Below are 12259 nucleotides of genomic sequence, written 5' to 3' on the forward strand. Positions count from 1 at the left end.
TATGTGAGACTGAGGGGGAACCGACGTGGAGAGTTCAGTTTCAGTTTCAGTCGGGGACTGGCAAAGAGGAGATGAACAGCTCACGGGCTACGGCAATCTCGTACCCAGAGTCTTCAGGCTTTTTGGTCAGCGGGGCAACGCCGGGAAGACTCTGGGGACATCGAAAAAATTCAATTTTTTTGATTGGCTGTTCCGTAACGGTTTCCATTGTTTTACCGCAGAAATCCTGCGGTAATAAAATTTGATGTCCCCAGAGTCTTCCCGGCGTTGCCCCGCTGACCAAAAAGCCTGAAGACTCTGGGTACGAGATTGGGGCTACGGGGGGCCAGGGGTCACATTGGGATTAATTTTATTCTTCTGGCATAGAAGTCACATCATTTTAGTCTTGTAATTGTACGGGGAGGGGGGTGGGGGAGGTAGTACTTGAATGGTGACCACACCCAGTTATGACCTGAAGTGTTCAATTTTGCAATTACGAAAAGTTTGAATGCGACGGACACAGTACACAACGCACAAATCATGAAGCTGTTCTGAATACTTTTCAATTTCGCTGACGGATCTGGTTGATTTTGCATTTTTTGTAATTTTTGGTTGTACCCACCGAGCCCAGTTCAGCTTTGAAGAGGGTTTATTTTACGGAGCCTTTTATAATGTTACAGACCATACTAGTCGAAAAAAGATGTTTTCTTCCATTTGTTTACAGGTGAATTATGCTGAAGATGTTGTCTTCATGCTTTCTTGATTTCCAGTCCATGTTTTGAGCACTATGTGCACTAATAATTATAATGAATAATTAATGATTGTGTTCTCTGATCTCAACTAGCCTGCGAACGCAGACATATTTCCGGCAATCCCTAACCCTGAACCCTAACCTCGGCGGAGAGTCGCGACAGCCGGAAATACGTCTGCGTTCGCAGGCTAGATCTCAACAGACTAATGTTTTATTTTAGTGAGATCCAGACTGATCATGACAAATACCGTGAAGTAAAACTATCGTTTTTAAATTTCTGTCTTCATTTTGAAGTAAACTTCTGGCGCAAATTAAGTGAACTAAAATATCCCGCCCATAGTTTCCTCCAGCAGTTTTGCGCTAATTTTAACTCTATGATTGACTCTAAATGATCTGCTTCCTTCAATAAAATATGGAAGTGAAAATATTATAATTTAATTTTTTCTCGATTATTTCTAGTCTATGTTCAGGAGAGAGGATCCTTTATTTTTATATTAAATCAGTGTCGACCAGCTCGCTCGACTGCAATCATTAGCAACACCAACGAAAACGTCACTAAGAAAGACACATTCACGATACCTTATAGCTACTTCGTGATTTTGTTCACCTTGTTCAATTTGGCTGGATTATGGAGAATCATAAATAATAGCAACGGCGTTCGAGCTCAGGAGAAAAAGAGAATTCACCTTCGCGAAAAGGCGTCTGCTCTCACCCGCTACATTTTAGCTCATATGTGGAACCATCGTTTTTGCTTATTAAATCTCTTGTTTTTTGACGTTCTCATTGCCGTCACCGTTTTGTTTGTATAAAGTCTTAAATGTCATTGCAGGCCACTGCAAATAAATCTCTTCTATTTAGTGACGGTACAGTCTTTTGAGCTACGAATATGAGCTATTCTCTTGTATTTCAAGCCTGCCTCTCCCTTAACATGTTGCTCTCATTTGTTTATGGGGTACCCGCATGCGCATAAGAGGCAGTAGGGGGTTGACATTTGCAGGTAACCGGATTTTTTGGTTTGAACTTAAATTTATTCTACAGGAAAAAGATGATCAATCTAAAAAAAATAAATAAAGTAAAGATTGACAGGGGTCATGCGATAGTTGAGACGAAATTTCACTGTTCAGTGTGGACTTTGTGAGCGGAACACTTTCTAGTTGGTGCATGGTGCCATTCAGCTCCTCTCGAACGCCAAGAAGACTACGTCAGGAGATGAGCTAGTGAGGATGCTTTTTCAGAGTCTATCCGTGAGTTCCAATAAAGGCGAGGTTAAAGTGTCCGATTGGAAACTGTTAAATAGTATGCTCTGAAGATATGGTTCCTCGGTGTGAACGCAAAGGTCACTAGATGTGTCTGACCATATATCTAGACAAGAAATAAAAAGATAGCCATTATTAGCATATTGTTGTTACTTCTGCATTAGGCTAAGGTCTGGCAAAAACCAACATTTTCAAATTCCAACTCGACCTGGAAGCGTGAGTGGAAGAGGATGTGCCACTGAAATTCCCGATTTATCTGAAAGAGCGACTGGTAGGTCGGAGGTTGCAGATAGTTTAACACAAACATTTAAAAGGGGCATTATATATTATTTTTTAATTTAAAAATCAGCATGAGATCTACTCATACAAATCTGTTTGATGTCTCCTGTTCAGCGCCTTATCAAGTAAAAAACAAAAAGCAAACTCGTATATGAGGTGTGAATGTGTGCTCTTGGAATGGAATCGACGGTTTCCCTCCATTTTGACTCCTTCATAGCTAGAATAGGTGTAATTTTTTCCGTGTGTGGTAGCCTGGAAACGAGCGAGGAAAGTTGATACCGAGGGCAAGGCGAGAGTCTGGAGAGAGCCTATTTTGGCGCCTTTTTCGTGCGGCTACCATTCGGCTATCGTACATGCAGTAGTGGTCATCGTGGTCATGTGCTTACCGGTCGTTTCTCGCTACATTTTAAAATTGACATATAGTTTATACTCCAATGTTTGAGCTTAAAAATCTCCTGATGCTAACAGTTGTGAACAGCTTATTCGACAGTGGACAAGAGTACATTTCATTTGTGGTTTGGTTCAAAACAGCCGGAGAGGAGGACTGACTGATGGAAGCTTTTGAGCTAGATTTGGTAAGTTATCATGTAAACTTGATAGTTACATATATTGTTTTATGTCCACCGCTTCAAACACGCGTTTTTTTCCGATTGTTGTTAGTTTGTAGATAACACATGTTTACTAAACAGATTTTTAGAGCACTTTAATTTGTAAGCGAAAACGACCACGACCACAAAATGTTGATGTATCAACCTCGTTCCCAGGGTCTCTCTTCTTCCCGGGAACGAGGTCAGGTTGATAGATAACATATACTGTCGTTCATAATAACATTTCCGTCTCAGGTTTTTTTAAAAAGCTTTTTTGGTTTCATCTCTATTCTTTATACATTGTTTGAAATAGGTTTTCTTTGGCATGTGTTGATTAAAAAGAACAATTAAAGTGCAAATTGGCTATCGCCTGATAATTTAAAGTACTTATCTTTACAGCAATTAGCATTATAAGGACAAACATAAGAATATGGTGTGCAAAGCTGGGAGACAAGCACAGCCTCTCGTTTTAACTGTTGTTGCAATGAACTTAACTGTGAACAAGTGAAAACTGAGTTAAAATTTCATGATTGTAAGACTTTGACAATAATAATAATAATAATAATAATAATAATAGTAATAATAATAATAGTAATAATAATAGTAATAATAATAATAATAATAATAATAATAATAATAATAATAATAATAATAATAACCTCTGTCCGCGCCTCTTTACCTTGTTCCTAAACCCAGTAGCCTGGCTACTAGGTGCCACTGAGGGATATAGGCTTTCAAAGCCTATAGGAACAAAGGTAACCCACCTGTTATATATAGACGATCTTAAGGTGTTCGCGTTGGCTGAGGCCAAACTGAACAGAGTTTTGAGGTCTGCTAGCAATGCCATGCAGGATATGGGCTTACATTGGAACCCCAAGAAATGCAATGTCCTCCATGTCAAGAGGGGTACCCAAGTGCAAGATGCGGTGGGGACGAAGCTGGACCAGTCATCAGTGGTTGAGAGTCTCAAACCAGGGACCAGTTATAAGTTCTTAGGAGTTCAAGAAACAGTGACATAAGATGAAAAGCTGGCCCTTGAGTGCGCAGCCAAGGTGTATCTGAGAAGGTTGTCGGGGATATGGTCTAGTCCTCTGTCAGATATTAACCGAGTAACGCCAGCAACCAGTTCGCAATGCCAGTCCTAACCTATCTGATGTGGACTCAACACTGGCCAATCACAGAACTGCGGGGTATCGACAGAGAGGCTAGAAGGGTCATCTGTGAAAACGGTGGGAAGCATCCCTTAAGCTCGACGGCGATAATGTATTTTTCAAGAGAGAAAGGAGGGCGTGGCTTGCGCTCGCTTGAGCGTGAATACAAGTTGGCGGCAATGAAGCTTTGTCAGAACGTGGAACCCCTTTATGAGGGTGGTGCAACAGTTCGAAGAGATTGCGGTAGAGAAGGGACACACTTCGCTGATGAAGGAAGCACATAAGTTTGCCGAGGAACTGGGCATGAGCCTGTCCCTGGAGTACCCTCAACCGTCATGCCGGTCTTGAGCGATCCTGAGACGGAGATTAAAGGGCCAAAGGTTAGAGAACACCTCAAGAAGGCAGATGTGGAGAAGCTGAAAGAGAAGATCAATGAGGAGAAGTGGCACGGACGGTTCTTGCAGGCTAGGTGGCAGCGAGCTAAATGAGAGTGGATGCTTTGGTTGGTTGCGTGATTGGACATGTGCTCCTACCCATACCAGCACTGGGGTAGTGGAGCTGTATGAGCAGCGCACGCCCACTAAGGTGTACACAGACCACAAAACAGGTGCAGCACAGGGCGACGTCACGTGTAGACTGTGTGGGAAATCTCCTCAGACTCTTGCGCATGTGCTAGCGGGGTGCTCTGCTCTGGCCTAGTCTAAATAACTAGAAAGACACAACGCAGCACTGAAAGTCCTCTTTTTCGAGATGACGAGGGATCTGAGGCTAATTGATTCAGTCCCTCCCTGGTACTCGTGTGCAGTGCCCAAACCAGTCTATGAGTCATCTGAGGCATTAGCGTTTTGGGATGTCCCAGTGTACGCGGAACACACCATGGTCAAGGCTAACAGAGTGGACGCTCCACTTGTGGACCACAAGAATAAGAAGGTGTGGGCCGTGGAGATGTCCTGTCCGTGGATGGAGCATCGGGGAAAAGAAGACGGTCAAATACGGGCCACTGTGATTCGAGCTGAAGAAGCAGTACCCTGGCGTATGATGTTGAACAATGTAACATCATCATTGACGTGCCGGGGGGATGGTCAAGGGATGTAGACCTGACAATGAGGAAGCTCTTTGGCAGCAGGGGTCATGACGTATTGAGAAGGATGCAGAAGGCTACCATCTCGAGTTCTCTCAACATAGAGAGAACTTTCAAAGCTACCGTCACTTGACTTTCCCTGAGGGAATAGCATAGGGGCTCAATATAGTTTTAGTTATCAGAGAGCTTTAGATTGTCTGTTAGTTTTTATCTTTTATCGCCAATTTTTTTCAACTCAGCAGTTTTCTTTTTATAGTTCCTTCAGATCGCATAGGTTACGCTGCGCGCCCTATGTGGTTCTATTTTAGCATCCATACGTTTATCAACGGCACATAATAATGGTAATAGGACTGAGTGGAGTCCAATTCGGTCTGAAATCATATGAGTGATTAACAATATCGGACAACTGTGTAGTTGTTTCGTCATGAGTTTGATAAAAAAAAACTGAATTGCACGACACAAAGTCACAAAGCCTAACTCAATACTAGTTGAAAACTTATCTGTGTGCGTAGTGAGGATATTTTTTGATTAATTTATTTTGCTTTTCTGAAATAGATTTACAGAAACATAACTGGAGTTATAATTGGATGAAGCACCGCAGAAGATACATAAGAAGACTAAGAGGCAGATTATGAGGACATGATGAAAATAATGGAACTTTGTGCAAAAAAGTTTGTTGAATTAAAGAAACTCACATTGAACGGCCAGCATCAAGTTGAAGTCAATCTATTGTACCATTCTGAGAGAATCGCTGCTTGTAAACCATTTACACTTTTAAACTTTAAGCGATTCGTTAATTCTTTCAGTTGATCCTTTCGCCCGTACCAAGAGAGCCATTTTTTTTTACGAGATTTTAAAACAAACAAACAAACAAACAAATAAACACATCAAAATTGAATGAAGTCTTTATAGCTTTGGAATAAATTTGCTTTAATAAGAAGTCGCCATCTATATCCATACACTTATTTATAGCTTGTTTTGCAGCGCTTGGTGCACTGATAAATGTTGCAAATGTCATAGATAACAGAATAAACAGAGAGTTGAAAGGTTTTGGAGATAGACAGTCATATCATGTCTAGGAGGGGCCCAAGATTTTGAGCTATTGATGAGTCAGGGAACATGAAAAGATCATCTCACTGGCACAAATTCTTGAGGGATCTCACCAGCCATCGACCATATGTTATTTGTCCCGTTGAATTAGCTGAACAGTAGATTTGCAAAAGGAAAAATATTGGCTTGCGGAAAGAACTATTTATGAAGGCTCTTAGTAGTTTTCCATTCTTGCTCGTAATGCTAACGAAAATCAGCGGCCGGTTTTGCTTTGATGAGGCCTTTTTAACCCGCTAAACGTTCGAGTAATGAGTTGTAAAATTCGATTGAGGTACGATTTTCCTTTCTATCTGTGAATATATTAACTTTCATGATGTTCCAGCTGGCTTCAACGCTGAACACACTTTTTCATTAATTGAAGAGAGGAAAGACTTCTATTGATCGTCATAAGCAACCCTATTGACCAACGCTGTTGGTAGACACCGGCGCGCGGACAAAACTTTGTAAGGGGCGCTGAACGCAATTTAATGGAACTTGTTAGTCGTTTGTGAACAGAGACGGTTTTAGAATTTTTGTTGCCCAAATATATCTTGGCTACCAGAATTCAGTGCTGTCTATAACACAGAGGATTTGTAGTACCATTTTCTCTGCGTTTTACTAGACAAGTTGTGGCTTGTACAATGTGCTAAGGGTTCCGCCTAGAAGCCACAGTATTCCGAGTGATCAGAGAGTGAAGGAGGGGGAGGAAAAGTTAACGTGTGGGGAAAAGTATGACTAGGGGAAAAAGGGGAGAGCGTGTACACCTTCACTCATTTATGGCGTAAACTACTGGGCCCTTTCATTTGTCATTCGAGTCCTTTTGCTTTTCGATATTGTTTTGATTCACGAAGTTGAGGTTTTTTGGATGATGTAAATAGCCCATCTTGTTTTTATTTTCCCGGGGCTTTCAGCGCCCAGGTATTACGACGGCTTTGATCCCAAGAAACTGGATCTCCCTGATTGGTTAAGCTCAGTGTCATTCTTCACGCGTTGAGTGAGGCTATTTTACCAGTAAATACATGATTTTCGATCATTTGATTACAAGGTATGGCAAATCATCATGAGAACTTAATTCGTGCTCCGATAGTAGACCATTTTTCCCGACAAAGTATAATCATTTACGACTGGGAAGCAGCAGCAAATACAAAACGTACAAACAAATAACAGGATGATATCTGTACTGATGAAGGGCCTATCGCACATTGTTAAGAAGTCAATCAGATAACAACAGATTGCTGTTCTGATGAGAACCGAATTACCAAAAAGTACGTCATCGTAAAACAACTTTGCTCGAGGGTCAAAGAAATCGGCCGGTGCTGTAGAAGAGCCTGTTATTTCCACTCCCCTTCACCTCCCTCCAAAATAAAAAATAAAACTTGCGCTGGGTGGCAGTGATTTAACTGATTTGAAATCACTTGAAAAACTGGATTATAATGGATAAAAAAAAATGAAATAATTGACTGATAGTTCATCGTGCTGCCAATTGCTGAGCTCCTTTCTCAGTGCGGTTTCAAGTGTTCCGAACTACTCAGTCTGAATTGGACTCACTAGGTGCCACAAAGCAACGCACTTTCAACTTAACTTTTCAACTTTATTTATTGCCCAAAATCACTGACAGGTATCGTTACATTAGTATTTCTTAACCCTTTAAGCCCTGAGGGAAATGCCAAATTTTTCTAAATCGGTAACTATAAACCAGGAGACCACATGTGATATACCATTTGAAAGGTGTTTTCTGGGGTATGCTATAAATCACACCAAAAGAAATGGAGGAGGTCACAGATTGAATTGACAAGTGCCCAAAATGAAAAAATAAAAATGTTTAAAATTTTCCTGTTCCTTGTACAGATTGGGTATGTCCCTAAACTGTAGCTTAATTTGCAGCTCTCAGTGCATTGGTTGTTGTCAGATAATAACTTAGCCTAAAAAGTACAAAGATAAAAAGTTCCAAAAGTTGCAGGGGTGGTAAATCAAGTCTTGTATAGGAGTGGGGCATGATATTATGCCTTCCATATGCAGATCTTTCCAAGATCTTTTAGTTGTGCAAATTTCACACAAATTGACTGAATATTGAGCATGTAATTGCATCTTGTGCCATATGGCACTATCGGGGCTTAAAGGGTTAACAAAAGTCATGATATTGAGCTGGAAAGCTCACAAGCCTTTCTAGGCTTATCCGCGGAGACCCCATATTCACTAGTATCTCCGGTTGTAATAACCGCGCCACAGAGCGCTTTTTGGTGTTTTGATTAGGCCACAAAGCGCTCTGTGGCACCTTCTTTAGTCCACAAAGCGCTCTCTGGTGATAAAATTGGAAAAATCATATAATGTTCACAAGATCGTGTGATATGCTTGTAGGTGTCAAGGAAACACCCAGTTTTCATTGTTGAATGCCCTAAAACTGACCACAAAGCACTTTATGGCTTCACATACAAAACCACAAAGCGCACTGTGGTAATTGTCAGATAAAACATCACAAAGCGCTTTATGACTTTCGTATAAAACGACTTAAAAAAACGCTCTCAGTGAAGACAAAAAGACATAAATCTGCAAATTCCGCTAGTTAGTTTTAAAGTAACAGAAGCAACAGAAGTAAGGCGACGGTAGATTAAAAACATGAGACAGACGTGAGTACTGAGATTTGTGTCGCGCTTCTCCTTTGGGCTCCCTGAGTGTTTGTTTGCGACAAATAAATGGTACTGAAAACCGGACAACTGATGTCCCAAAAATGTATATAGACTGAGGACACAACTGAACAATTGAAACGGTACTATTGTAATAAAACTTCAGAACTTTGCCGAACATATTGCGCTCTAAGTCACAGCAATTTTGCTTTTTAATTTGGGTGCACTAGGTTTCTAGAGAAAATTGGAATGCTATGATACGAAGATCAAGGAGAATCGTTGAGTTTAAAGCTCTCCCGTTTGTCGGGAAAGAAGCGTTCTCCTTCTTGTGGCCTCTTGTCGGTTAGATCGTAAGCTCAATGTTAGCATTTCCTTCTCTAATTTATTCTCTTATTTACGAGGATAGTATGAACAAGACTTTAGAGGCTTATGGAAACTGAACACCAACGCACATACTGTTGCTTTCGATTTTTAAACGAAGTCGATCGATGTAAGCCGCTCAGTTACGTCACTTTCAAATCAAGTCAAATATATTTGCCACTTACCCTCACCCCGTCGAATAACCAATTTTGCTCGAAGACCGAACTGCAACGGAGTCTCTTTACCAGTCTTAATTCGCGTGGGCCAAGATAGATCGCATTATGTGATTGGCCCATCATATCACATGACGTCAGAGGACATGTCTGCAACGGAGGACATAACTGCAATGGTACAGAGGCCTTCTGACTTGTCATTCAAACGAAATCGAGATTGATTTCGGGTTATTCACTTAAAACAAAGAGATTCTGAGACAAATGGCCTGTTTCAAACTCCCTTGTGTGTGAGACTGAGGAGGAACCGACGTGGAGAGTTCAGTTTCAGTTTCAGTCGGGGACTGGGGAAGAGGAGATGAACAGCTAACAGGCTACAGGGGGCCAATGGTCACATAGGGATTATTTTTATTCTTCTGGCATAGACGTCACACCATTTTAGTCTTGTAATTGTACGGGGGGCGGTAGCACTTGAATGGTGACCACACCCAGTTATGACCTGAATGGTTCGATTTTGCAATTACGAAAAGTTTGAATGCGACGGACACACAACGCACAAATCATGAAGCTGTTCTGAATACTTTTCAATTTCGCTGACGGATCTGGTTGATTTTGCATTTTTTGTAATTTTTGGTTGTACCCACAGAGCCCAGTTCAGCTTTGAAGAGGGTTTATTTTACGGAGCCTTTTATAATGTTACAAACCATACTAGTCAAACTGAAAGAGTTTTCTTGATTTATTTACGGGTGAATTATGCTGAAGATGTTGTCTTCATGCCTTCTTGATTTCCAGTCCATGTTTTGAGCACTATGTGCACTAATAATTGTAATGAATAATTAATGATTGTGTCCTCTGATCTCAGCTAGCCTGCGAACGCAGACATATTTCCGGCAATCCCTAACCCTGAACCCTAACGTATACCTCGGCGGAGAGACGCGACAGCCGGAAATACGTCTGCGTTCGCAGGCTAGATCTCAACAGACTAATGTTTTATTTTAGTGAGATCCAGACTGATCATGACAAACACCGTGAAGTAAAACAATCGTTTTTAAATTTCTGTCTTCATTTTGAAGTAAACTTCTGGCGCAAATTAAGTGAGCTAAAATATCCTGCCCATACTTTCCTCCAGCAGTTTTGCGCTAATTTTAACTCTATGATTGACTCTAAATGATCTGCCTTCTTCAATAAAATATAGAAATGAAAATATTATAATTTCAGTTTTTCTCTATTATTTCTAGTCTATGTTCAGGAGAGAGGATCCTCTATTATTATATTAAATCAGTGTCGACCAGCTCGCTCGGCTGCAATCATTAGCAACACCAACGAAAACGTCACTAAGAAAGACACATTCACGATATCTTATAGCTACTTCGTGATTTTGTTCACCTTGTTCAATTTGGCTGGATTATCGAGAATCATAAATAATAGCAACGGCGTTCGAGCTCAGGAGAAAAAGAGAATTCACCTTCGCGAAAAGGCGTCTGCTCTCACCGGCTCACCACTGCGGTTAGCTCATATGTGGAACCATCGTTTTTGCTTATTAAATCTCTTGTTTTTTGACGTTCTCGTTGCCGTCACCGTTGTGTTTGTATAAAGTCTTAAATGTCATTGCAGGCCACTGCAAATAAATCTCTTCTATTTAGTGACAGTACAGTCTTTTGAGCTACGAATATGAGCTATTCTCTTGTATTTCAAGCCTGCCTCTCCCTTAACATGTTGCCCTCATTTGTTTATGGGGGTACCAGCATGCGCATAAGAGGCAGTAGGGGGTTGACATTTGCAGGTAACCGGATTTTTTGGTTTGAACTTAAATTTATCCTACACGAAAAAGATGATCAATCTAAAAAAAAAAAAATGATAAAGTAAACGCTGAGAGGGGTCATGCGATAGTTGAGACAAAATTTTACTGTTCAGTTTGGACTTTGTGGACGGAACACTTTCTGCGTGGTGTATGGAGCCAGTCAGCTCCTCTCGAACGCCAAGAAGACTTGGTCAGGAGATGAGCTAGTGAGGATGCTTGTGTTCAGAGTCTATCCGTGAGTTCCAATAAAGGCGAGGTTAAAGTGTCCGATTGGAAACTGTTAAGTAGTATGCTCTGAAGATATGGTTCCTCGGTGTGAACGCAAAGGTCACTAGATGTGTCTGACCATATATCTAGACAAGAAATGAAAAGATAGCCATTATTAGCATATTGTTGTTACTTCTGCATTAGGTTAAGGTCTAAGGGGCATTATATGTTATTTTTTCATTTCAAAATTAGCATGAGATCTACTCATACAAATCTGTTTAATGCCTCCTGTTCAGCACCTTATCAAGTAAAAACAAAAAGCAAACTCGTATATGAGGTGTGAATGTGTGCTCTTGTAATGGAATCGACGGTTTCCCTCCATTTTGACTCCTTCATAGCTAGAATAGGTGTAATTTTTCCATGTGTGGTAGCCTGGAAACGAGCGAGGACAGTTGATACCGAGGGCAAGGCGAGAGCCTGGAGAGAGCTTATTTTGGCGCCTTTTTCGTGCGGCTACCATTCGGCTATCGTACATGCAGTAGTGGTCATCGTGGTCATGTGCTTACCGGTCGTTTCTCGCTACATTTTAGAATTGACATATAGTGTATACTCTAATGTTTGAGCTTAAAAATCTCCTGACGCTAACAGTTGTGAACAGCTTATTCGACAGTGGACAAGAGTACATTTCATTTGTGGTTTGGTTCAAAACAGCCGGAGAGGAAGGCTGACTGATTGGGAGCTTTTGAGCTAGATTTGGTAAGTTATCATGTAAACAAACCTGTTGTATTGATAGTTACATGTATTGTTTTATGCCCACCGCTTCAAACACGCGTTTTTTTCCGATTGTTGTTAGTTTGTAGGTAACACATGTTTACTAAACAGATTTTTAGAGCACTTTAATTTGTAAGCAAAAACAACCACGAA

The 12259-nt window shown here is 40.9% G+C and overlaps 1 protein-coding gene across 2 annotated transcripts in view; it reads right to left on the reverse strand.

Moving 5' to 3' along the window:
- Positions 1 to 672: 672 nt before the first annotated feature.
- The window catches only part of LOC146461672 (transcription factor 21-like), a 28491-nt gene continuing 16904 nt past the window's right edge, over positions 673 to 12259 (reverse strand). The window contains exon 2 of one of the 2 annotated variants that reach the window (XM_085086559.1): positions 673 to 2092. In XM_085086559.1, the coding sequence (XP_084942685.1) occupies positions 1962 to 2092 (131 nt within the window). In that variant the 3' untranslated portion in view covers positions 673 to 1961. Of the gene's footprint in view, positions 2093 to 11120; positions 11482 to 12259 lie in introns of those variants that run through there. The other variant, XM_085086558.1, reaches the window with a different exon arrangement.

The sequence above is a fragment of the Pavona decussata genome, unplaced genomic scaffold (assembly GCF_977016875.1).
Source record: "Pavona decussata unplaced genomic scaffold, jaPavDecu1.1 SCAFFOLD_195, whole genome shotgun sequence".
Taxonomy (NCBI): Eukaryota; Metazoa; Cnidaria; class Anthozoa; order Scleractinia; family Agariciidae; genus Pavona; species Pavona decussata.